At 50.3% G+C, this 25717-nt stretch overlaps 1 protein-coding gene across 5 annotated transcripts in view; it reads right to left on the bottom strand.

The window, feature by feature from the left end:
* The window catches only part of cadm1a (cell adhesion molecule 1a), a 309364-nt gene that overhangs the window by 60219 nt on the left and 223428 nt on the right, over positions 1–25717 (bottom strand). For 4 of the 5 annotated variants that reach the window (XM_078426890.1, XM_078426892.1, XM_078426893.1 and 1 more), the window contains exons 2-6: positions 22119–22139; positions 17412–17558; positions 16688–16840; positions 12053–12190; positions 8113–8298 (exon numbers count right to left, since the gene is read on the bottom strand). In XM_078426890.1, the coding sequence (XP_078283016.1) occupies positions 8113–8298; positions 12053–12190; positions 16688–16840; positions 17412–17558; positions 22119–22139 (645 nt within the window). The remainder of the gene's footprint in view (positions 1–8112; positions 8299–12052; positions 12191–16687; positions 16841–17411; positions 17559–22118; positions 22140–25717) is intronic. The other variant, XM_078426891.1, reaches the window with a different exon arrangement.

Raw genomic sequence — 25717 nt, 5'->3', positions numbered from 1 at the left:
TTGGGTCTTTATTCTTTGGAGCGTAGAAGGTTGAGGGGGGACTTGATAGAGGTTTTAAAATTTTTGAGAGGGACGGACAGAGTTGACGTGGGTAGGCTTTTCCCTTTGAGAGTGGGGAAGATTCCAACAAGGGGACATAGCTTCAGAATTGAGGGACAAAAGTTTAGGGGTAACATGAGAGGTAACTTCTTTACTCAGAGGGTGGTGGCTGTATGGAATGGGCTTCCGGTGGAAGTGGTGGAGGCAGGCTCGATTTTATTATTTAAGAGTAAATTGGATAGGTATATGGATAAGAGGGGATTAGAGGGTTATGGTCTGAGTGCAGGTAGATGAGACTAGGTCAGGGAAAGTGGTCGGCGTGGACTGGTAGGGCTGAACGGGCCTGTTTCCGTGCTGTAGTTGTTATATGGTTATATGGTTATATGGTTATATGGTTGTGTGACCACCATAGATGGAGCACTATGGGCAGTTCTAGTCAATAAGACAATATAGACAATAGACAATAGGTGCAGGAGTAGGCCATTCTGCCCTTCGAGCCAGCACCGCCATTCAATGTGATCATGGCCGATCATTCACGACCAGTACCCCGTTCCTGCCCTCTCCCCGTAACCCAGCTATAGGGAGGATCATTAATTGGAGAGGGTGCAGAAGAGATTCACCAGGATGCTACCTGTCCTTGCGGGCTTGAGCTTTTGGGAGAGGTTGGACAGGCTTGGTCTCTTTCCTTTGGAGCGTTGGGGACTGAAGGGTGACCTTATTGAGGTGTGGGGCATGGATGAAATGAACGTTCACTGAATGGGCACACCCACTCATCACGCCCATTGATCTGATCAGTAAATCACATCTACCACTATCCTCTGCTCCTATCACCAAGCTAACTTTAGCTCCAGTTAGCTCACACAGCTTGCATCCCATGTCCTCTAACCTTCTGGACCAGCCAACCGTGCTAAAGTCCATGTGTACCTCGACTGCTGCTATGCCTCATCTTATTTTCCTGGTTACCTTCCAAAAAAATGCATTCGGTGTTGTTACTATAGCTATTGAGGGCGTGCAGCGTAGGTTTACTAGGTTAATTCCCGGAATGGCGGGACTGTCATATGTTGAAAGACTGGAGCGACTAGGTTTGTATACACTGGAATTTAGAAGGATGAGAGGAGATCTTATCGAAACGTATAAGATTATTAAGGGGTTGGACACTTTAGAGGCAGGAAACATGTTTCCAATGTTGGGGGAGTCCAGAACAAGGGGCCACAGTTTAAGAATAAGGGGTAGGCCAATTCTCTGAATGCATTCAAGAGAGAGCTAGATAGAGCTCTTAAGGATAGCGGAGTCAGGGGGTATGGGGAGAAGGCAGGAACGGGGTACTGATTGAGAATGATCAGCCATGATCACATTGAATGGCGTTGCTGGCTCGAAGGGCCGAATGGCCTCCTCCTGCACCTATTATCTATTGTCTATTGTCTATCCTCTGACCACTCATGGGTTTCTGCTCCTTGTTTAGTTTAGTTTAGTTTAATTTAATTTATTGTCACGTGCACCGAGCTACAGTGAAAAGCTTTAGGTGTGCGCTATCCACTCAGCGGAAAGACAATACATGCTTACAATTAGGCCATTCACAGTGCACATGACAAAGGGAATAAGGTTTAGTGCAAGATAAAGTCCAGTAAACTCCGATCAAAAATAGTCCGAGGCTCTCCAAAGAGGTAAATAGTAGCTCAGCACTGCTCTCTAGTCGATGGTCGGATGGTTCAGGTGCCTGATAACAGCTGGGAAGAAACTGTACCTGAATCTGGAGGTGTGCGTTTTCAAACTTCTATACCTCTTACCCGATGGGAGAGGGGAGAAGAGGGAGTGGGCGGGCAGCAACTCATCCTCGATTATGCTGGTGGCCTTGCCGAGGCTGCGTGAGGTAAATGGAAGGGAGGTTGGCTTGTGCGATGGTCTGGGCTGCAACCACAATTCTTTGCAATTACTTGCGGTCTTGGATGGAGCTGTTCTGATGAAATGATTGAGGAGGTGCTCACGGAGGAGGCACGTTGGCCAGGAAGTTGGCGCCAAGCCTGCGCTCTGGGTGGTGCAACTTGCATGGTGCAGTTGTTGGGAGTCCTTCACCAATGACAACGGAATGTGTCCTTCAATGTGCCTGGGCAATCTGCTCCACACTGGGGAGCCGTCAAGCTCTGCAGTAAATCAGCATCGGCACATTGCAGCAGACCACTGACGCTACACATCCAATTCATGGAGGGCTTCCAGGGAAGTGACGAACACCACTGACAGATGGCTCTGCTCAGAAGCCATAAACATTCTTTCTCCTTGTTCCCCTTTCTTCCATCAGCGTCACTCCCCATCAATGTTTATCGCGGGATGTGGTGTCTTCGTTTCTCGCCGCCTTTGCTCCACTTCGATGGACATCTTGGACACAGGTTTCCTGCCACCTCCAGTCAGTTGCAACACCCCCCTTTCACCTCGTGGAGATAGAGTTGGCTCGGAACGTTAACCTGCACCTCTGGGCTGCGTGGGGACTTATCCTTACAGTTTATTGTTTCGACCCGAGGCACACCGTCTTCACGCTTGCCCGAGCATGGAGCCAAATTGCTCTCATTTCAGCCACGCGGGCTTACCCTTGTATTTATTCCACCAGAGTCAATGGCCAGAGTCAAAGTACTTGAGGCTGGTGCAATAACAACATCTGGAACACACTTGGACAGGTACATGGATAGGAGGGATGTGGGACAAACGTGGGCAAATGGGACTAGTTTAGATGGGGTATCTTGGTCGGTGAACTGGAACCCAAGAGGCATTACAAGCATTATTTGCCCCTGCTGCCTCTCTTGCCCCTGACATGGAATCCAGTGGTCCACAGCATGGTTATAGAGTCCTAGAGTCTTACAGTGTGGAAACAGACTCTTCGGCCTAACCTCCCCACACTGGCCAGCATGTCCCATCTACATTAGTTCCACCTTCCTTTGATTTGGCCCTTATGCCTTCAAGCCTGTCCTATCCATGTACTTATCTAAATGTTTGTTAAACATTGCGATAGTACCTGCCTCAACTACCTCTTCCGGCAGCTCGTTCCATACTCCCACCACCCTTTGCATGAAAAAGTTACCCTACGGGTTCCTATTAAGTCTTTCCCCCCTCGCCTTAACCCTATGTGCCCTGGCTCTGTGTTGGAGTGGCTGTGACCTGCTCCCTGACTCCGTCTGACTAGGGGATGCTAGGCACCTCGTCCAATCCATCTCCCTCGCTCCCTCTCCAGCTGAAATGAAATGGCCACAGGCCAGCTGAGGATGAACCAGGTTCACCCCAAAGGAGAACCTGCGATGGGCACTTGGGGAACCCGTCAGCTGTCCGCGTGGCGGTGTCACACCGGTTACCAAACCCAATCGGCCGTTTGATATGCTTTAACACAATCGCTAATAAAAGCCATTTATGTCGCTGGTTGTACACTTTTCTCTTCCAAAAGGTGCTTGGCCTGTGAGTCGGGACCGTTGTCACACCCATATTCAAAGATGAAGTGGTTTATAACAATCTGAGCCTTGAAACTGATTGCATGCGCTGTATTGCATGGAGTACATGCATGTTTGCATTGCGGGCGCAGTGAGATGCATGGGCCCACTGCACTTTCCTCTCTGTAGCATGTTGGAAAACATCCCTGCAGCAATGCTGGGAGACACTCTGCAAACCGTCAGGTCCAAACGAAACGCAGTTCGCACACAAAATACACCCCAATCCCGGGCAATAAGAATCATTTGTGTAGCCAGTTGTGTATTTTTCTTCCAAAAGGTGTTTGGGCTTTTGTTTCGGGACAGTTGTCTGAGGCCCGGGCGCTGCCGATGGAAACGGCTGAGATTGTAAAAATAGCCAAGCAGCAACTGGGAGAAACTGGAGCAGAGAGAACGGGGCGGCCAAGCCCGGTCTCAGGAACCATCTGCAGCTCCTGAAATCTCAAACAAGTGCTTAACGTGCTGCAAAGCAGACATAATTTCAATCTGTTCCCCAGCATGCGTCCTGCCTGGGCGACAGCTCACGCAGCATGGTATTACCAAGCCAGTAAGAGGTGTGATGAATGGAAACGTTGCTGCAGCATCTGTGGCCGTTGGCAGCCAGTTTGCTGTGCTTTCAGGCTGAGACCAAACTGGACCACCATGTCCCCCCAGCATTAGACAGCGGCCAAAGGTGTTGTATCTTCCATCTTCCAACGGAGAACCGCCCACCACCCCTCCACCATCGCTCGGCTGTAGAAGAGGTGATGAGATGGATGGGTAATCGCTGGATAGACCCTCACTCTCAGGGTTCGTTAGTGATAGGAGCAGAATGAAGCCATTCGGCCCATCAAGTCTACACCGCCATTCAATCATGGCTGATCTGTACTACATTCTCCAGCCTTCTCCCCATAACCTCTGACACCCGTACTAATCAAGAATCTAACTACCTCTGCGTTAAAATTATCCATTGACTTGGCCTCCACAGCCTTCTGCGGCAATGAATTCCACAGATTCACCACCCGCTGACTAAAGGGTGCCCTCATGCAGACTGGGCCCTCTCTCTGGGAGTGCACTAATCCACCCAGAGCTTGGAGCAAATGGGCGGCACGGTAGCGCAGCGGTAGAGTTGCTGCTTTACAGCGAATGCAGCGCTGGAGACTCAGGTTCGATCCTGACTACGGGTGCTGCACTGTAAGGAGTTTGTACGTTCTCCCCGTGACATGCGTGGGTTTTCTCCGAGATCTTCGGTTTCCTCCCACACTCCAAAGACGTACAGGTATGTAGGTTAATTGGCTGGGTAAATGTAAAAATTGTCCCTAGTGGGTGAGGGATAGTGTTAATGTACGGGGATCGCTGGGCGGCACGGACTTGGAGGGCCGAAAAGGCCTGTTTCCGGCTGTATATATATGATATGATATGATATGATAAGTATCGTTGATGCCTTCAAGGACAACAAGGTGCATGGTGGTGCAGTGGTAGAGTTGCTGCCTTACAGCGCCAGAGTCCGGGGTCAGATCCCATATACGGGTGCTATCTGTATGGAGTTTGTATGTTCTCCCCGCGACATGCGTGGGTTTTCTCCGGTTTCCTCCCACATTCCAAAGACGCACTGGTTTGTAGGTTAATTGGCTTGGTATAATTGCAAATTGTCCCCAGTGTGTGCAGATATTTTTAATGTGCGGGGATAAAGCCAGTAAAGTCCGATCAAAGATAGCCTTGGAGGGCATCTACAACACACGATGCCTCAGAAAAGCCACCAGCATCCACAAAGACTCTTCACACCCCTGCAACAGTCTGTTCGAACTTCTACCATCGGGCAGACGATACAAGGCCTTCTACGCCCGCACCTCCAGACTCAGGAACAGCTTCATCCCCAGGGCCATAGCTGCTATGAACCGGTCCTGCTGAGCCGGATGGTCACATCGCACTGTGAACCGGCACAGATCTACTTGCACTTTATTCTGTTTTAAAACTGTTCCAATTTGTTTCATTGGGTTGTTTAAATTAATACTGAATAGCTAATTCATTTATTGCACCGTATGGGAGGCGCATTCCCAATCTCGTTGTACCCCTGTACAATGACAATAAAGATGTATTGTATCGTATTGATTAGTCCAAGGATCTTCAATGAAGTAGGTAGTAGTAGATGGTTCAGTTGCCTGATAACAGCTGGGAAGAAACTGTCCCTAAATTTGGACGCCTCTACTCAGAGGTTTGAGGAGATTCGGTATGTCGATGAATAACTCTATCTACTGTAATTTCTACAGGTGTCAACCAGACTGGCTGGTTGTACACCATCTGGTTCGGTAACTGCAATGCCCAGGAATGCAGGAGACTACAGAGAGTGGTGAACACTGCCCGGTGCATCACAGGTAGTGACCTCCCCACCATTGTAGGGATCCACAGGAGGCACTGCCTCAAAGAGTCAGCTAATATCATCAGAGACCAACGCCATCCTGGCCACGCTCTCATCTCGCTGCTACCAACGGGAAGAAGGTACGGGAGCTTGAAAAGCGTGACCTCCAGGTTCAAGAACAGCTTCTTGCCAGCAAGGCCTTTGAACACAACACTAACCTCAGCAACCGTGATCTTCTACGGACTGTGACTTGGGTTGCCCCACAAACTTTGGATTTGCACTATTATGGTTAGTCATTGATTTGTAGTATTCTTGACTATTAGAGCTAGATACTACAAGCTCTTAAGGATAGCGGAGTCAGGGGGTATGGGGAGAAAGCAGGAACGGGGTACTGATTGAGAATGATCAGCCATGATCACATTGAATGGCGGTGCTGGCTCGAAGAGCCGAATGGCCTACTCCTGCACCTATTGTCTATTGTCTATTGTCTATTGTCTATAAACTAACTGCAGATGCTGGTACAAATCGAAGGTATTTATTCACAAAATGCTGGAGTAAGTTAGCAGGTCAGGCAGCATCTCAGGAGAGAAGGAATGGGTGACGTTTCGGGTCGAGACCCCTCTTAGTTGACTATTATATATTTATCTGTGTGTTATTGAGTTTATAAACTTGTTATTCTGTAGAAAGTAAGAATTTCATTGTTGCAATGACAATGAAACACTCTTGACCTCCACACTTGTGTACATGGATCAGAAGACAGACACAAGACGCTGGAGTAACTCAGTGAGTCAGGCACCACCTCTGGAGAAAAGGAATAGGTGACGCTTCGGGTAAACAGAGAGTCAGGGGAGCAGAACTCACGTCGGAGAGAGGAGGAGAACTTCTTCAAAGTAGGCTTACCTTGAGGAGAATTCGCAGTGGAGCAGACAAAATGTGTAGGAAGGAACTGCAGATGCTGGTTTAACCCAGAGCACAAAACTTGCCCCAGCCTCAACAACATCTCTTCAAACTAGCACAAGATGTCTCAGCGGATAAGTTTTAGATTTTTGCAATAAAGACACATTAAAACATGACAATTTCTGCAAGATATTTGAAATTGATGAAGAGAAACTGAAAAAGAATTAGAATTTTTTTCTGGAGGAAGTATTGTATGGTCAATAGGTTTATGGAACAATGCTCACAGTGCTGAGAATGCCATTAGCACAAGCCTGGTGTGGTGCTCGAGTTACTTAATGAGATCAGAGAACAACGGTTAAGTCTGTGCCTTTCACTCTCAGCGGAACTGCTTACACAAAGCTTTGTTAATGAGTTTGCAAATGAGCGGCCAACTGGGAAATAGGACAACTAGAAACAGCTAATGCACCAGAAAATCAACTGAAGGCACAGGGCTGCCAAGGGTGCTGTTAGCCACAGGCTGTGATCCAAAGAATTAATCCCCACACTTTCATTATACGGCGATTGTTTTTAAAACCATTCTGGCGTTGACTGACGTGGACCAATCCTGTGTGGGGCTCCAGAGTGGTGGTGACGATAACCCAAGCTCCTGGCCACTGGGGTGGTGGTACCACCAAGACAGTAACACCTCCGGCACGACTCCTAGCCCCGGCACCACCTGTAGGTGGCAGGGCACCGCGGCGATGGTGGGATTAGCTTTGTTTAGTTTTGGAGATACAGCGCAGAAACAGGCCAACCGAGTCCGCGCCGACCAGCGATCCCCGCACACTAACGCTATCCGACACACACCGGGGACAACTTACACTTATACTAAGCCAATTAGCCTACGTCTTTGGAGTGTGAGGGGGGGAACCGAAGATCCCGGAGAAAACCCACGCGGTCACGGGGAGAACGTACAAACTCCGTGCAGACAGCACCTGCAGTCAGGTTAGAACCTGGGATTCTGGCACTGCAAGTGCTGTAATTCAGCAACTCTACCATGCTGCCCCAACCACTGATTGCAGGATCGAAGCAGACGTGAGGCAGAGCGCGTGGGCTTTCTCCGGGTGCTCCGGTTTCCTCCCACACTCCAAAGACGTCCAGGTTTGCAGGTTAATTGGCTTTTGTAAAATTGTAAATTGTCCCCAACGTGTGTAGGATTGTGTTAGTGTGCAGGGAATGGCTGGTCGGTGTGGGCTCAGTGTTTCCGCTCTGTATCTCTAAACTAAACTAAACTCTTGACTAAAGATAAACAAAAGCAATTCACCTGAAAGCATTATTGCGCTGGACGAGATTCTGCTGGTAATGCTGGATGCACTTGTACTTTGTACTCACATTGCACATCCAGGTATCGCTGAGTTTGCAAGTCTTTTATGGCTTGCAGGTCCCGCACGGCAGGATGGTGCACCTGGCAGGTAACTGGTAATCCATCATCCAGCCTGCTCACCCTCAGCACCAGCGTACTCGTGACATTGAACAGCTTCTCCTCCTTCGGGTCCTCTTCAAAGTTACTTGTACTTTCTTCAGAACAGGGGGAAATTTATAAACATTATTCATCAAAATACTGCAACTGCGCCACTGCTACATTAAAAAAAACATCCCCTCAAATGCAAACAACAGTTGAAACAGGCACGATAACAGCATTTAAAAGACGTTTGCGCGGCTGGACGCGTAGGAAGGAACTGCCGATGCTGGTTTATACCGAAGGTAGACGCAAACTGCTGGGGTGTCTCAGCGGGTCGGGCAGCACCTCAGGAGAAAGGGAATAGGTGACGTTTCAGGCCGAGACCTTTCTTCAGAGTGAGAGTCGGGGAAAAGGGAACTGAGAGGTATAGATGATGATATAGAAAGATATAGAAGAAAGGGAATGAGAGATGTGCAAAAAGTAACGATGATCAAGGAGAGGTGGAGACGGTTCAGATGGTTTCGGAGGAAGGGTTCCGACCCAAAACATCACCTATTCCGTTTCTCCCGAGATGCCGCCTGGACAGGTACATGGATGGGAAGGGTTTAGAGGTATATGGGCCAAACGCGGGCAGGGGGCATCGTGGTTGGCATGGGTGAGCTCCTGGTGAGCTGGCACTCCATTCATCCGAAACGTCACCCATTCTTTCCCTCCAGAGATGCTGCCTGTCCCACTGAGTTACTCCAGCTTTTTGTGTCTGTCTTCGGTTTAAACCAGCATCTGCAGTTCCTTCCTGCACATTGTTCAGAGTGGAAAGCTCAAAGGTGGACTGTCATAGTCATAGAGCATGGAGACAGGCCCAGCAGCCCAGCTTTTCCACACCGACCAACATGCCCCATCAATACTAGTCCCACCTGCCTGCATTTGGCCCATTATCCTGTTAGATAGAGCTCTCGGGGCAAGTGGAATCAAGGGATATGGGGAGAAGGCAGGCACAGGTTACTGATTGTGGATGATCAGCCATGATCACAATGAATGGCGGTGCTGGCTAAATGGCCTCCTCCTGCACCTATTTTTTATGTTTCCAACCCTATTCTGTCCATGTAACTGTCTAAAAATCTTTTAAACATTCTGATAGCACCTGCCTCATCTCCCTCCTCCGGCAGCTCGTTCCATACACCCACCACCCTTTGTGTAAATAAAGTTACCCATCAGGTTCCTTTTAAATCTTTCCACCCCCCCTCACCTTAAACCTAAGCCCTCCCCTTCTCGATTCCCCTACTCTGGGCAAGAGGTTCTGTGTGTCTACCCGATCTAATCCTCCGATGATTTTGTACATGAGATCTCCCCTCATGCTCCTGCGCTCCAAGGAGTAGAATCCTAGCCTGCTCAACCTCTCCCGAACGCCCGGGCCCTTTAGTCCTGGCAACACCCTCGTAAATCTTCCCTGCGCCCTTTCATCATAGCCGAGTTCTTAGTTCAAGAACGAAACCCATATCCATCATAACCGGAGGCACCATCCTGGCTCATAGTCTACGCACCAGAGAACTCACGATGACAGCCCATGTTCTGACCCATTCACCCATCACCGATGACTAATTCCCCATTAAAAAACACCTCACAGAACAGCACAACACAGTACAATTGGAGGAACAGCATCTCATATTTTGCTTGGGCACCTTACAGCCCAGTGGTATGACTATTGATCTCTCTAACTTCAGGTAGCTCCAGTATTCCCTCTCTCTCTATCCCTCCACCACCCAAGTCACAATAGCTTCTCATTTTCCTTACAAACAGCTAGCAAAGGCCTGTTTCCTCTATCAACGTTACTTTTGTGCGTAGTTTTCATTCACTGTTCTTTAACTCTCTACATTATCGCCCGTGTCTCTCGTTTCCCTTATCCCTAACCAGTCTGAGGAAGGGTCTCGACCCGAAACGTCACCCATTCTTTCCCTCCAGAGATGCTGCCTGACCCGCTGAGTTACTCCAGCTTTTTGTGTCTGTCTTCGGTTTAAACCAGCGTCTGCAGTTCCTTCGTGCACGGTACAGCACAGAAGGTGGCCCTTCAGCCCACAATGTCTGTGCCGGACATGATGCCAAGTAAAAGTAATCTCATCTACCTGTGCATGATTCATGCCCCTCCATTCCCTGGATATCCACGTACCTATCTAAATGTCTCTTAAGCACCACTATCGAATCTGCCTCCACACCATCCCTGGCAGTGTGCTCCTGACCCCCGCCACTCTCTGCATTAAAATCTTGCCGCGCAACATCTGCTTCATACTTTGGTAGATACAACATGCTGGAGTAACTCAGCGGGTCAGGCAGCATCTCTGGAGAGAAGGAATGGGTGATGTTTCGGGTCGAGCTAGTGCGACTTGGGTGTGGGAGGGATAGAGAGAGAGGGAATGCTGGAGCTACCTGAATTTAGAGAGATCAAAGATTCATACCACTGGGCTGTAAGCTGCCCAAGCGAAATATGAGATGCTGTTCCTCCAATTGTACTGTGCCGTGCTGTTCTGTGAGGTGTTTTTTAATGGGGGATTAGTCATTGGTGATGGGTGAATGGTACAGAACATGGGCTATCATCGTGAGTTCTCTGGTGCGTAGACTATGAGCCAGGATGGTGCCTCCGGTTATGATGGATATGGGTTTCATTCTTGAACTAAGTACTCGACTATGATGACGTTAAGGGTGACGTTAAGGGTCTCGACCCGAAACGTCACCCATTCCTTCTCTCCAGAGATGCTGCCTGGCCCGCTGAGTTACTCCAGCATTTTGTGTCTACCTTCGATTTTAACCAGCACCTGCAGTTTCTTCCCCTTCATACTTTGGCCCTCTTACCGTCAAGCTCCGCTCTCATGGTCCCACAATTAAGTTGTTCCATCGGAGGCTCCACATCCTTCTCAGGTCTTGCCCAACCCATCTCTGTGACCTCCTGCAGCCCTGCACATCTGTACCTGCCACTGAGGGAGTCCGGAGAACCCGAGCTCACTCCTCCACTGAGGGAGCTGTGAAAAGGTGCTATAGAAATGCACAACCTTTCTGATTCCTTTTTCCCGAATGTGGAAGTTGTCCCGCCTCCCGTCGGCCAGTGGGGGTCGCACCAGAGGTCGGGGGAGACGGTTGGTAGAAGGTTGTTGGCAGGTGTGAACGGTGTGAGAGGCTGGTGCGGGTTTGGTCTGCGTGCTGCACCAAAGATGGGGCCGTGTGTGGTAGAGGCGAGTTCATACGTTCATAAGTGATAGTAGCAGAGTTCGGCCATTCGGCCCATCAAGCCCACTACGCCATTCAACCAAGGCTGATCTATCTCTCCCTCCTAACCCCATTCTCCTGCCTTCTCCCCATAACCCCTGACACCCATACTAATCAAGAATCTGTCTATCTCTGCCTTAAAATTTTCCATTGGCTTGGCCTCCACAGCCCTCTGTGGCAAAGAATGCCAGAGATTCACCACCCTCTGACCAAAGAAATTCCTTCTTCCGAACAGAACGTCCTTTCTATATATATGTATATATATATATTCCTTTATTTGTCCCACGCCAGGGAAATTTACAGCGTTCCAGCAGCAAAGTGGATAGCAAGAGGCTATGAGGCTTTAATTCTGAGGCTAAGAAGAAGGGTCCCAAACTCAAGAGTATACTGGGCCATTATGGGCTCCATCCTTCCTGAGCTCATCTTTTGCCGGCCTTGATTTGTTCCGGCCTTTCCTTGCCTCCAGTTTATCCCCCCCCCCCCCTCCCCCCCCTCCCACCTCTACTTTCAGTCTGAAGAAGGGTCTCGACCCCTGTCTCTCACACTGGTGGAAAGGTCCTCTCCACATCCACTCTATCCAGTTGGAGGTGAACAGAGGGGAGGGGGTGTCCGTACCTTCCATCTCCTCATCGCCCTTCAGCCACTTGATGGCAGCGGCAGGCTTGCTCCCGGAGGTGGTGCAGGTGAACTCCACCTCCTCGCCTTCTTTCACCACATCCTTGTTGGCGTCGATGGTCGGCATCTCTGGAGGAACTGTCGGGGAGAACGAACAGCCTGAGAGGAGGCAGCGAGCAGATGGGACGCAGGGACACATGGAGCGCCGCACATTCTTGTGCCCCTGGGCGACTGGCACAGCGGAAACGGAAGCTCTTCAGCATTTGGCTAATTTGTACCTCTTACCTTTATAATCCCATCAAGCCGCTCCATCCTCGGCCCCGTGCTGTTTGCCACTCAGTGCGGCGGGCATGTCGGCCTCACACACTGACGGTGTTTCACTGCCAGGGGGTCCCTGCGTTGGTGCCTGACGGGCTGCCTCCCAAACTGGGCACCGCATGCAGCAATACCCCGCACGCCCAGTGCCCCGACCCACTGACCCGACTCCCCCGCTCCCCCCGTGCACACACTCACGCACACTCACACACACACAAACTCACACACACACTATCACACATACTCACACACGCACACTCCCACACACACACTCACATACAGACTCACACACACACACTCATACACACACTATCACACATACTCACACTCTCACACACACACACACACTCACTCACACTATCACACACTCACACACTATAACACATACTCACGCACTCACACATTCACACACACACACTCACGCACTCACACACGCCATCACACTTACACACTCACACACACACTCACTCACACCCGCTCACATACACACTCTCACACACACACTCACACACATACTCACACTCACTCTCACACACACACACTCACACACATACTCACACACTATAACACATACTCACACACTCACACACACACTCACACTTATACTCACACACACACTATCACACACACTCACACTTATACTCACACACACTATCACACACACTTACTCACACACACACACACTCACACATACACTAACACTCTCAAACACACTTATACTCACACTCTCACAAACACACACACTTATACTCACACACACGCATACACACTATCACACCCACGCACACTTATACTCATACACACGCACTATCACACACAAAAACTCACACGTGCACTCACACCTATGCACACCCACATGCATACACACTCACTCACTCACTCACATAATCACACACATGCACACACCCATACAAACACACACCACATGAGCAACACCCTACCTAAAGTTATCCTCGCAGGCACCTGAGGCAGTTTACGGAGCCAGTGAACATTCCGACCCCCGCCTCCATGGGATGTGGGAGGAAACCAGATTCACCGCGGTGAAAATAACCGCGGTCGCAGGGTCAGTGTGAGGGTACGTGTGTGCCTAGACCCCACCAGCAGTGCCACTGTGCTACCCAACTGTGTGAGGGTACGTGTGTGCCTGGACCCCACCAGCAGTGCCACAGTGCTACCCAACCTCGCAAGCTCTGCAACTCTCTCCCTGCCTCTTCTCTCTCCTTTAAGACGTGCTTCAGTGCTTTTCCCAACTCTGATCTCTCTAACGCGGCTCGATGTCAACACTGGTCCAAAAAAAGCTCTGTGAAGTGCCTTGGGACTTTAAAGACCTGCAAGACTTGACATATTCATTAATAAGCCGGCTATTTTTAATTCTCTCCCCACCTCACATTGATAGGAGCTGACGTTCTGTGCCTATTACCGAGACTCTCCAGCTCTGAGCCCACGGAACAGCCGGCAGGCAGGCAGGTGTGTGATCCAGGTGCACTGGTCGCATACTCCAGTGTTCCAAGATATCCTTGGATAGCCACAGTTATATAAACACCTCGATAACACTCACAGAACTGCGACGCATTGAGCTGATCCAACACCAACACCATCCACAAGGGCAGAAACGACATACAAATCATCCACCACTCCAATGACTTCGACGGTAAGACAGCTTACAAACTGTGGCACGGTGGCACAGCGGTAGAGCTGCTGCCTCACAGCGCCAGAGACCCGGGTTCGACCCTGACTACGGACGATGTCTTTGCAGAGTTTATATGCTCTCCCTGTGACCACGTGGGTTTCCTCTGGGTGCTCAGATTTCCTCTCACACCCCAAAGACGTGAAGGTTTATTGGCTAATTGGCCCTCTGTAAATTGCCCCTAGTGTGTCAGATGTGAGAGTGGGATAATATAGAACGGGTGATCGCTGTTTGGTGTAGACTCGGTGGGCAAAAGAGTCTGTTTCCACACTGATTCTCTAAACTCTTTAAACTCTACCATTACTGGCTCAATAGCAACTCTCTCAACAAGGACAACAGTCACCTCAAAAGCCCCAGTAACTACCCCAACACCTGATTACATCTTTTACGTCTAAGGAATCCGCTGTTTTAAGTTTAACTTATCTAACACCAGAAAATCTACAACAACCTTGTATTCACTGGAATTTAGAAGGATGAGAGGGGATCTTATAGAAACGTATAAAATTATAAAAGCACTGGACAAGCTAGATGCAGGAAAAATGCTCCCAATGTTGGGCGAGTCCAGAACCAGGGGCCACGGTCTAAGAATAAAGGGGAGGCCATTTAAAACTGAGGTGAGAAAAAACTTATTCACCCAGAGAGTTGTGAATTTGTGGAACTCTCTGCCACAGAGGGCAGTGGAGGCCAATCCACTGGATGAAGTTAAAAGAGAGTTAGATAGAGCTCTAGGGGCTAGCGGAATCAAGGGATATGGGGAGAAGGGCTACTGATTGTGGATGATCAGCCATGATCACAATGAATGGCGGTGCTGGCTCGAAGGGCCTCCTCCAGCACCTATTTTCTGTGGTTTCTAACCAAAGCTAGTGCCACAGACTCGGGTTCGATCCCGACCTCCGTGGCTGTCTGTGCGGAGTTTGTACTTTCACCCTGTGACCATGTGGCTTTCCTCCAGGTGCTCCAGCTTCCTCCCACATCCCAAAGACGTGTGAATTTGTCGATTAATTGGCCTCTATAAAATTGCCCCTAGTGTGCAGGGAGTGTGTAGATGAGAAAGTGGGATAACAGAACTAGAGGGAATGGGCGATCAATGGTCAGCGAGGCCTTGGTGGGTCGGTGGGTGTCTTTCAGTCGGTCAAACAACCCACAGTTGGGGAAACTCTGGATTTATTTACAGACACAAGGTGTTTCCCACTGCAAGCAAACATTACAGGGTACACAGTGGCGCAGCGGTAGAACTACTGCCTCACAGTGCCAGAGACCCAGGTTCAATCCTGACCTTGGGCATTGGCTGTATGGAGCTTGTACATTCCTCCTGTGACCAAGTGGGTTTCCTCCGGGTGCTCCGGTTTCCACCCACACCCCAGAGACGTGTGTGTTGCTGACTGTCTGCCATTACTTGCCCTGAGAGAAGGGGTGGGCGGGAGAATGGAGGGAGATCGATGGGGATCTGAGACAGAGCTAATGGTAAACAGCTGGAGGTTGGGGATGGGATTGTTCTGAGGGACAGCAGAAATGGGAAGGGCAGAGTGGCCAGCTACGTCATGAAAAATACAAAAACAACGATTGTAGTTTTTATCTCTGTAATCTGAAAGGGGAAGTTATGGATGTATGACATTTTGGACAGCTACGTAGATAGGATAGGATTTGAAGGATATGGGCCAAATGCGGGTAAAAGGGACTAGGTTAGATGGAACGTCTTAGTCGGCATGGACAGGTTGGGCCGAAGGGCCTGTTTCCGTGCTGTATTCCACGACTATTAATAAAATATCCCAAACCAGTGTTTTGTATGATGGTGTGTGCCTCTAAAAAGTTCAAATTTGGAATTTCACATTTTTAGAATTGTTATTGACTCTCTAGTTTCTAGTTATTATTTTATTAAATTAGAAGTTAATTGGTTACAAAATCAAAACAGGAGGGTTTATTGATTAAGGATTGTTGATTAAGGCAGCTTAATAGAGTAATTCAGTGTGGAAACAGGCCCTTTGGCCCAACTTGCCCACACCGGCCAACATGTCCCAGCTATATTAGTCCCACCTGCCGGCATTTAGCCCATATCCCTCACACGTGTGAATCTGTGGAATTCACTGCCTCAGAAGGCAGTAGAGGCCTATTCTCTGAATGCATTCAAGAGAGAGCTAGATAGAGCTCTTAAGGATAGCGGAGTCAGGGGGTATGGGGAGAAGGCAGGAACGGGGTACTGATTGAGAATGATCAGCCATGACCACATTGAATGGCGGTGCTGGCTCGAAGGGCCGAATGGCCTCCTCCTGCACCTATTGTCTATTGTCTATTGTCTATAAAACCTGTCCTATCCATGTACCTGTCTAATTGCTTCTTAAACGTTGCGATGGTCCCTGCCTCCGGCAACTCCTTGTATACACCCACCACCCTTTGCGTAAAAAAGCTACCCCTCGGGTTGCTATTAAATCTTTTCCCCTTCACCTTAGACCTGTGCCCTCTCTGTATGTTTAATTGACCTGTGCACTGGCACCATTTTGTCTCAGTGGGAGGCCTGTCCCAAGTTCCCCCACCTCTCTGTCGTAACCGGGGAGGAGGGAGGGAGACGGCAAGATGGCAGCGGACATGGCTGAAGCAGGCGTTTTGCCGGTGGGAGGGCCGGCGCTGGCACTCACCGAGCACGGTGATGGTGGCGAAGGCTTCCTGTGGCGGGTCTGTGTAGAGCTGGCACACGTACTTCCCTTCGTCCACCAACGACACGTTGGACAACGAGACCCGCAGCTCACTGCTCGAGAAGTTCACCAGCTGGAATCTGTTGTCCTTCAACGCTGCCGGATGGAAGATGAGAAGCGTTTCACTTCAACAAGGAGCAGCGAGGAATTGTGAGAACATTCAATGAAGGAAATAAAGGACACACGTGTGACTGTCGGTCGGGTGCACACGTGTGTCTCTGTTGGAATAGATGCACACGTGTGCCTCCGTCGGTCGGTGTGTACATGCATGACCATTGGTCGGGGCGCACATATATGACTGTCGGTCAGGGTGCCCACACATGTATCTCTGATGGACTGGGCGCACACACATGTATCTCTGATGGACTGGGCGCGCACACGTGTGTCTCCATTGGTTGGGATGTACATGCATGACCATTGGTCAGGGCGCACATGCGTGATTGTTGGTCAGGGTGCCCACACATGTGTCTCTGTTGGTCAGGGTGCCCACACATGTGTGTCTCCGTTGGGCTGGGCGCACACGCATGTGTCTCTGTTGGGCGGGGTGCCCACGCATGTGTCTCTGTTGGACTGGGCGCACACGCGTGTGTGTGTTGGGCGGGGTGCCCACACGTGTGTGTGTTGGGCGGTGCCCACGCGGTGCCTACGCGGTGCGGCAGACACTTACGGCGGACCTCGCGGAAGTAGATGGTCTGGCGGCTGGGGTTGAGAAGCTGGATGACAGAGTCATCGTTGTTCTTCACGCGGCAGCTGATGGTGGCCACCTCGCCCTCCACCACCACCACGTCGTCCGTCACCAGGTTCTGGGCGTCCACTGCACCGGGCAGAGAGAAGGGTTAGACCGGCGATCACCCAGCCCACCCCACTGACCAGAGACCCCAGTCCACACGCCCCCCTCCCCCCCGCCCCCCTCCCCCTCCCCCCTGCCCACCCCCGCCCCCCCAGCACACCTCCCCCTCCTCGGCACACATCACTGACCAGAGACCCCGGTCCACATGCCCCCCCCACCCCCCAGCACCCCTCCCCCCCCCCGGCCCACCCCACTGACCAGAGGCCCCGGTCCATGCCCCCCCCCTCCCCCAACACACCTCCCCCCTCCCCACTGACCAGAGACCCCAGTCCACACGCCCCCCCCCCCCACCCCCCAGCACACCTCCCCCTCCCCCCTGCCCACCCCCGCCCCCCCAGCATCCCTCCCCCCCCCCCCCGGCCCACCCCACTGACCAGAGACCCCGGTCCACGCGCCCCCCCTCCCCCAACACACCTCCCCCCCCTCCCCACTGACCAGAGACCCCGGTCCACGCCCCCCCCCCGCCCCCCAGCACACCTCCTCCTTCCCCCCGGCCCACACCCGCCCCCCCAGCACACCCAGCACATGGCCCACCTCCCCCTCCCCCTCCCAGCCCACCCTCACTGCCCTGCAACCTCCCCCCCCCCCCGCCCCCCCAGCACCTGGCCCAGTTCCCCCTCCCCACCAACCCCCTCCCTTGTCCCCGCTCACCCCCCCCCCCCTCCCCAGCCTCACTGCTCCAGATACACATTGGCTGCTGATCCAGCAGTGCTGGAGCCAATGCGTTTACAGACAAGGATGACGTCAGGTTTGGCAGCAGCCCTGTATTACGAGGGGCAGTCGAGCATTGTGGGCGGATATGGGCCGATCTGGGCCAAAGATCTACCCCCACCCCAACTCCACCCACTGTGAACGGCAGCTTTTTCCATCTCTGACGGACAAGGCTGATGCGTTAGGTTTCGCGACTCCATAAGCAAGAGACTGATTTCTGCAGCACTTCACTCAACAATTGTGGGGAGGTGGGGTGGGAGAGGTTCGAGTGAACCATGGAGTACCTTGGTAGTTCGTCCCTCCCTGGTTCATTCCTCCATCCCCTGTCCCGGGCAGTTTCCCCTGTAACACCTCTCCCCGTACCTCCTCTCCCATCTGCATCCATCCAGAAAACTTAAGAGCCCTTCCAGGTTTGTGCCAAACATGACGCCAAGTTAAACCAGTCTCCTATGTCTGCACGTGATCCATATTCCTCCATTCTCTGCATATCTATTGCCGATCTAAATGCCCCTTTAAAGGTGCTGACCTTTAAAGATGCCACATGGCCCGCTTTTAGCTTGTCCCCAAAATCCATAAGCAGAACTGCCCTGGCAGACCCATTGTTTCTGCCTGCTCCTGTCCCACTGAAATCATTTCCACATACCTCCATTCCATCCTATCTCCTTGTCCAATCCTTTCCCACCTATGTCCAAGACACCTCACACACCTTTTGACTCTTTAATAACGTTTGGTTTCCTTTTTGCCTCCCTCATCTTTACTACGGACGATCAGTCTCTTTATATCTCCATTATGTTATATTGCCACCATCAAGGCCTTGAGGCCCTCCGTTTCTTCCTTGACCCAGCCAACTTCCCTCTACAAAAACTCTCCTCCGCCTAGCAGAACTGGTCCTCGCCCTTAACAACTTCTCCTTCGGCTCCCCCCAGTCTGAAGAAGGGTTCTGACCCGATGAGGAAAAACTTTTTCAGTCAGAGAGTTGTGAATCTGTGGAATTCTCTGCCTCAGAAGGCAGTGGAGGCCAATTCTCTGAATGCATTCAAGAGAGAGCTGGATAGAGCTCTTAAGGATTGCGGAGTCAGGGGGTATGGGGAGAAGGCAGGAACGGGGTACTGATTGAGAATGATCAACCATGATCACATTGAATGGCGGTGCTGGCTCGAAGAGCCGAATGGCCTACTCCTGCACCTATTGTCTATTGTTTATTGAAACGTCTCCTATTCTTTTTCCCCAGTGACACGCTGAATTGCTCCAGCATTTTGTGTCTATCTTCGGTATAAACCAACAACTACTCTAGTTCTACTCTACTCCACTCTAATCTACTCTCATCTGTGCCTCTCTTAACCTTACATACTTTTCTCAGGCATGTAGACAGTCGAAACCATGTTCTAACGATGGGAATGTCAAAGACTGGAGGTCAAGACTCTAAGGTGAGAGGGGCAAAGTTTAAAGGAGATGGTCGGGACAACTTTTTTTTTTAACAGAATGTGGTTAGTGCCTAGAGTCCGTTGCCAGAGGTGGTGGTGGTGACACAATAGTAGGGTTTAAGATGCCTTTAGATAGACACGTGGAGAGCATGGAGAGATATGGATTATGCATGAACTCAGCATCATGTTCAGCATGGACATTGTGGGCCGAAGGGCCTGTTCCTGCACATTACTGTTTTATGATGTATGTCTAATGGTTTGTGGGTCGTTATTTATAGACCAAGAAATAAAAGTAAAGTTTGCCCATCATTAACTATCCCCAGAAGCGAGCGAGAGGCCAATTAATAAGCACTCTGTCACAGCTGCCTGCTTCCACAGCTGCCTGCTTCCACAGCTTCCCCTCCCCCGCCCATCGGACGTCTGTACGGGGCAAACGCTGACCCCGAGGGGTCGGTGTGAGAGTCAGGGTCAACCAGGGGGGTGCACTGCGGGGAGTTTCATTACCTCCCCACCGTGACTGAAGCCAATCAACCCGCACGTCTTCAGAGTGTGGGAGGAAACCAGAGCACCCGGAGAAAACCCACCCAGTCACGGGGAGAACGTGCAAACTCCATACAGACAGCACCCGTGGTCAGGATTGAACCTGGGTCTCTGGCGCTGTGAGGCAGCAACTCTACCGCTGCGCCACCGTGCCACCCCTTTTTTATTGAATGCTCCTAACTTTATCTCTACAAATATCCAATATGTCTTAGATATACGTAGGGTATATATCCCATCTTTGTGTATATATATATATGTAAGACATATGTCATTGGTATATATTCCATATATATGTGAGATGTCCTACATATATCGACATATATCCCTTATATCTTTAGGGAAAAAAAAACTGCAGATGCTGGTTTAAATCGAAGGGAGACTCAAAATGCTGGGGTAACTCAGTGGGACAGGCAGCATCTCGGGAGAGAAGGAATGGGTGACGTTTCGGGTCGAGACCCTTCTACAGAAGTGTCTACCTCCCTTATATCTTTATTGGCTTTTGATATATATCCTCTTTTTGAGCTTTTCGAGGCAATATATCGTGAGGAATGTATCGCCCTCGGCAAAAAGGTATTGGCATTCCCTGCTCTGAGCGTGAGACTGAAGTGCAGGAGGAAGGAGAGATGGAGGGCTGGCAAAGAGAAAGGGACGTGTGGGACACCAAACGTAAGTGGAAGTTTGCGTCAGTGGCCGTAGCAAACTGACAGTCTGGAGATCAAAGTTAGATTTTCTCCACTGGTGTCTGTAAGTATAAATGAGCTTCTGATCACGGCCTTGCTCCCAGAGCTGGGGACTTTGTCTGCCAAGCCTCCACCCACCTGTAAGAGGATCACACACCCCGAACACTGAAGACGGCAATGATCGGAAATGTGGCAACCTCACCAGAGAATCTTAAGGTGAGAGGGGGAAAGATTTAATGGGTACCTGAGGGGACAACTTTTTCACACAGAGGGTGGTGGGTGCATGGAACGAGCTGCCAGAGGAGGTAAAATGTGTAAGAAGGAACTGCAGATGCTGGTTTTACACAGACGATGGACGCAAAATGCTGGAGTCACTCAGCGGGTCAGGCAGCATCTCTGGAGAAAAAGAACAGGTGATGTTTCTGGTCGATACCCTTCATCGATCCGATGAAGGATCTCGACTCAAAACTTCTCCTATCCCTTTCTCCAGAGATGCTGCCTGACCCGCTGAGTTACTCCAGCATTTTGTGTCTATCTGCCAGAGGTAGTTGTGGCAGGTACAATAACAGCATGTAAAGACAGTTGGACAGGTACATGGACAGGAAAGGTTTGGAGGGAGATGGGGCCAAATGCAGGAAAATGGGACTAGCTTCGAGGTGGCATCTGGGTCAGCGTGGATGGGTTGGGCTGAGTTGGGCCTGTTTCTGTACTATATCACTCTATGACCCTAAGGTGATAGAGATGCACGTTGCAGTGCTGAGCTTATTTTTAACATGGGAAGGGGACATAAAACGCACAATGAACTGAAACCAGTGGCGTGAGTTAACCCCAGGAGCAGTTAAATGACACAGTGTGTAGGGAGAGAAAAACAAATGAAACGCTCCCATGTCTAAGCCTCACAATCCTCGGACCTAATAAATCAAAGCAAGTCTATATTCCAAATCAGCAATCAGGTTTTACTTTTCCTGGATTAAAGCGAAAGGTTTAAGAGATCGTGATGGTTAGCATCCAGTGTCATTATCAAAGGGCGAAACTTCGCGACTTGCACTGACTGTAAAGGCTCCGTAACCTCCCCTTCGCAAGCAGTCCTCCCCGTCCCCCCTCCCCCCTCCCCCCCCAACCCCGCGAAACAAGGTTTGTGCAGGTAAAATGCATCTGGTCATCTCTACCTTCGAACTCTTGTGCAGTGCCTGTGAGCAGCCGGTGGTCGTGCAGAAGCGGGGAGAGAGCGAGGGAGGGAAGGAGAGAGAGTGAGAGAGAGAGAGAGAGAGAGAGAGAGAGAAAGAGAGAGAGGGAGAGGAAGAAAGACAAACAAGTTTAGAAGTCAGCATTGGCAGCGTGCAACTACACTACTTAAACAAATACACGGTGGGAGGTGAATGGCGTCTATGACCACCTGCCGAGAGACGAACACTCTGCATCGTTCAGTCTAAGCAACGCTGCTATTAACGCGACCATGTACTTAAATACCTCTACACAGCTCCACGGCCAGGCAGCAAGTGGGGACCAGTGCAATACTGCCTAATCCCTCTCTCTCCCTCTGCCTCAGGCTCAGGTTCAACGTTGGAGGATTCCATCTTTTGCCATGTGTTAGTCATCCCAATCACTGATCAGCATGCTGACACGCACAAGCATTAAATGGCCAGAGGTCTCGCAATGTCCGATCACAACACAGGCACTTTTTAATGTCTAGTATGAAGAACGGTGTCAAAATATAAACGAAGCCGTTTTTAACTTCGAGAAGTCGCACTTATGTTCAGAGGGCAACAGCACGCCTTCTCATGTACAGTAAACCCAGCCCGCGCACTGGTTGAATTGTTGAGTTACCAGCTAACCAACATAACAACAGCTTGGCACTGCTGGTTTACAAGGAACTGTAATGACTAAGAAATGCAGACGCTTGTTTACAACAACAAAAAAGACACAACGTGCTGGAGTAACTCAGCGGGTCAGAGATGCTGCCTGAGCCACTGAGTTACTCACGGCATGTTGTGCTTTTTTTTTGTTGCCATAAAAACATCAGTCAGATGTAAGAGTGTGTGACTGGAGCACTGTGGCCATGTTAATGGAGCCCAGCAGGAGCAAGAGCCAGCAATGGAGCTGAAATTCTCCACTGCAGCTCCGAGGTCAAACACAATTAATTACATCGGGGCGGCGCGGTGGTGCAAGGGTAGAGTTGCTGCCTTATGGGCGCCAAAGACCTGGGTTCCATGTATCCGTCCAACTTCCTTTTGAATATTGTTATAGTCCCTGCCTCAACCACCTCCCCAGGCAGCTCGTTCCATACACCCACCACCCTCCATGTCAAAAAGTCACCCTCAGGTTCCTATTAAATCTTTCCCCGCTCACCTTAAACTTATGCCCTCCGGTTCTTGATTCCCCTCCACCAGATAACAGACTATCCATTCACACTATCTACCCCCCACCCCCCCCCCTCCTGATTTGATACACCTCCATAAGATCATACCTCAGCCTCTGCTTCTCCCAAGGAATAAAATACGAGCTTAGCCGTTTCTTGTTATGACTTACAGTGGTGGTTTTGGTTCTGTTGGTGGCACGGTGTTGGGTTTAATACTGATGGGAACAATCAGAGACACACAGAGGGTCTCAGCTCCACACATACTGAACTGCACCCACTCACGGCTCAGTGCAGAGGGGCATGGATTGGAAGTGTTTGGAGGGATATATGCCAAGGGTAGGCAAGGAACCTAGTCATCATGGCCCTCTGTGGTTTACGAGAATGATCCCGGAGACTATTGGGTTAACGTTTGACTGTACTTGCTGGAGTTTAGAAGGATGAGGGGGATCTCATTGAAATCTACTGGAAAATGCCTAGACAGAGTGGACGAGGAAAGGGTGTTTCCAGTCACGGAAGAATCTAGAACCAGAGTGCACAACCTCAGAATAAAAGAAAGTGCCTTTAGATGAGGAGGAATTTCTTCACTCAGAGGGAGGTGAATCTCTGGAATTCATTGCAACAGACGGCAGGGAAGGCCAAGACTTTGGGTATTTTTTAAAGCAGAGTTTGATAGGCTTGTGATTAGTAGGAGCATCAAAGGTCGGGAGGAGAAGACAGGACTTAAGTGGGAAAAATAGGTCAGCCATGATTGAATGGCGGTGTAGACTCGATGGGCCGAATGGCCTACTTCGGACTTTAGAGATACAGCATGAAAACAGGCCCTTCGCCCACCCAGTGCGCGCTGACCATGGATCGCCCCATACACTAACACTATCCTACACACTTAAGGCAATGTACAATTTTACTGAAGCCAATTAACCTGCAAACATGGACGTCTTTGAGGTGTGTGGAGAAAACCCACGCGGTCACGGGCGGCACGGTAGCGCAGCGGTAGAGTTGCTGCTTTACAGCGAATGCAGCGCCGGAGACTCAGGTTCGATCCTGACTACGGGTGCTGCACTGTAAGGAGTTTGTACGTTCTCCCCGTGACCTGCGTGGGTTTTCTCCGAGATCTTCGGTTTCCTCCCACACTCCAAAGACGTACAGGTATGTAGGTTAATTGGCTGGGTAAATGTAAAAATTGTCCCTAGTGGGTGTAGGATAGTGTTAATGTACGGGGATCGCTGGGCGGCACGGACTTGGAGGACCGAAAAGGCCTGTTTCCGGCTGTATATGATATGATATGAGAACGCACAAACTCCACACAGGACAGCACCCGTGGTCAGGGTGGAAACTGGGTGTCTGGCGCTGTGAGGCGGCAGCTCTACTGCTGTGCCACCATGTCTTGTGGTCTTATGGTTACAACTAATTATGTCAAGACTTAGTTCTGTCCGTAAGAGGAGGAATCGGACTGCTTCCTCGATTAATCGACGCTCATCACAGGAACACAAAAAGGGGGAAAAAAACACAAGCAATATCAAGATAATTGTCTGCCTTTCCACTTGGATCACGTTCACCTTTCAGCAAAGCCCTTACAGACGGGAGCTTGTTCTGTGGAACAAACACACGCCGCCGAGCTTACATTTCGAGAGACCTATTTGCAAACACATTTTAAAACAGAAAGGACAAATCTAAAAGTCAAGAGACAATGCGATTTCGCTGATAAGATTTCTGACCTCTTCTATTCAAACATGCACACCGTTTCCATAGCAATGACTTCATAAGGTTTGCCAATAAGTAACGGAAAAGTCAAAAGTCTGCTATTACAATAAGGTCAATGCGGGCATTAAACACTTCAACCGTGTAATTTTGTTTTTCTGAAGAGCATCAGCTACATGATATTTACTGTTCTGTTGTGTTGCAGGTGCAGTGGTAATAATGCAGCAAACTCAAGAGATCCTGTAATCTGGCAGAAACAGAGCAGCCTCCTCTCCCCTTCTCTCCCCTCCCCACCCTTTCCATTCGCTTCCCTCCCCTCCCTTACCCTCTCCTCTCCCCTCCCTCCCTTTCCTTCCTTCCCTCACCTCTCCTCCCCTCGCCTCTCTCTCCTCTCCCCTTGCCCCCTACAACTCTCACCAACTTCTACAGATGCACCCTGGAAAACACTTTATCAGGATGCATCACCGCTTGGTTTGAGGACAGCTCCACCCAAGACCGCAAGAACTTGCTGCGAATTGTGGACCATCACACAAGCCAACCTCTCTTCCATTGACTCCATCTATAACCTCACGCTTCCTCGGCAAGGCCAGCAGCATAACCAAGGACAAGTCGCACCCTGGCCACTCCCTCTTCTCCTCTCTCCCATCGGGCAAAAGGTATAGAGGCGTGAAAACACACACCTCCAGATTCAGCGACAGTTTCTTCCCAGTT

The sequence above is a fragment of the Rhinoraja longicauda genome, chromosome 32 (genome assembly GCF_053455715.1).
Source record: "Rhinoraja longicauda isolate Sanriku21f chromosome 32, sRhiLon1.1, whole genome shotgun sequence".
Lineage (NCBI taxonomy): Eukaryota > Metazoa > Chordata > Chondrichthyes > Rajiformes > Arhynchobatidae > Rhinoraja > Rhinoraja longicauda.
Note: the sequence above shows the minus strand (reverse complement) of the source record. Positions and strands in the feature narration are given on the sequence as shown.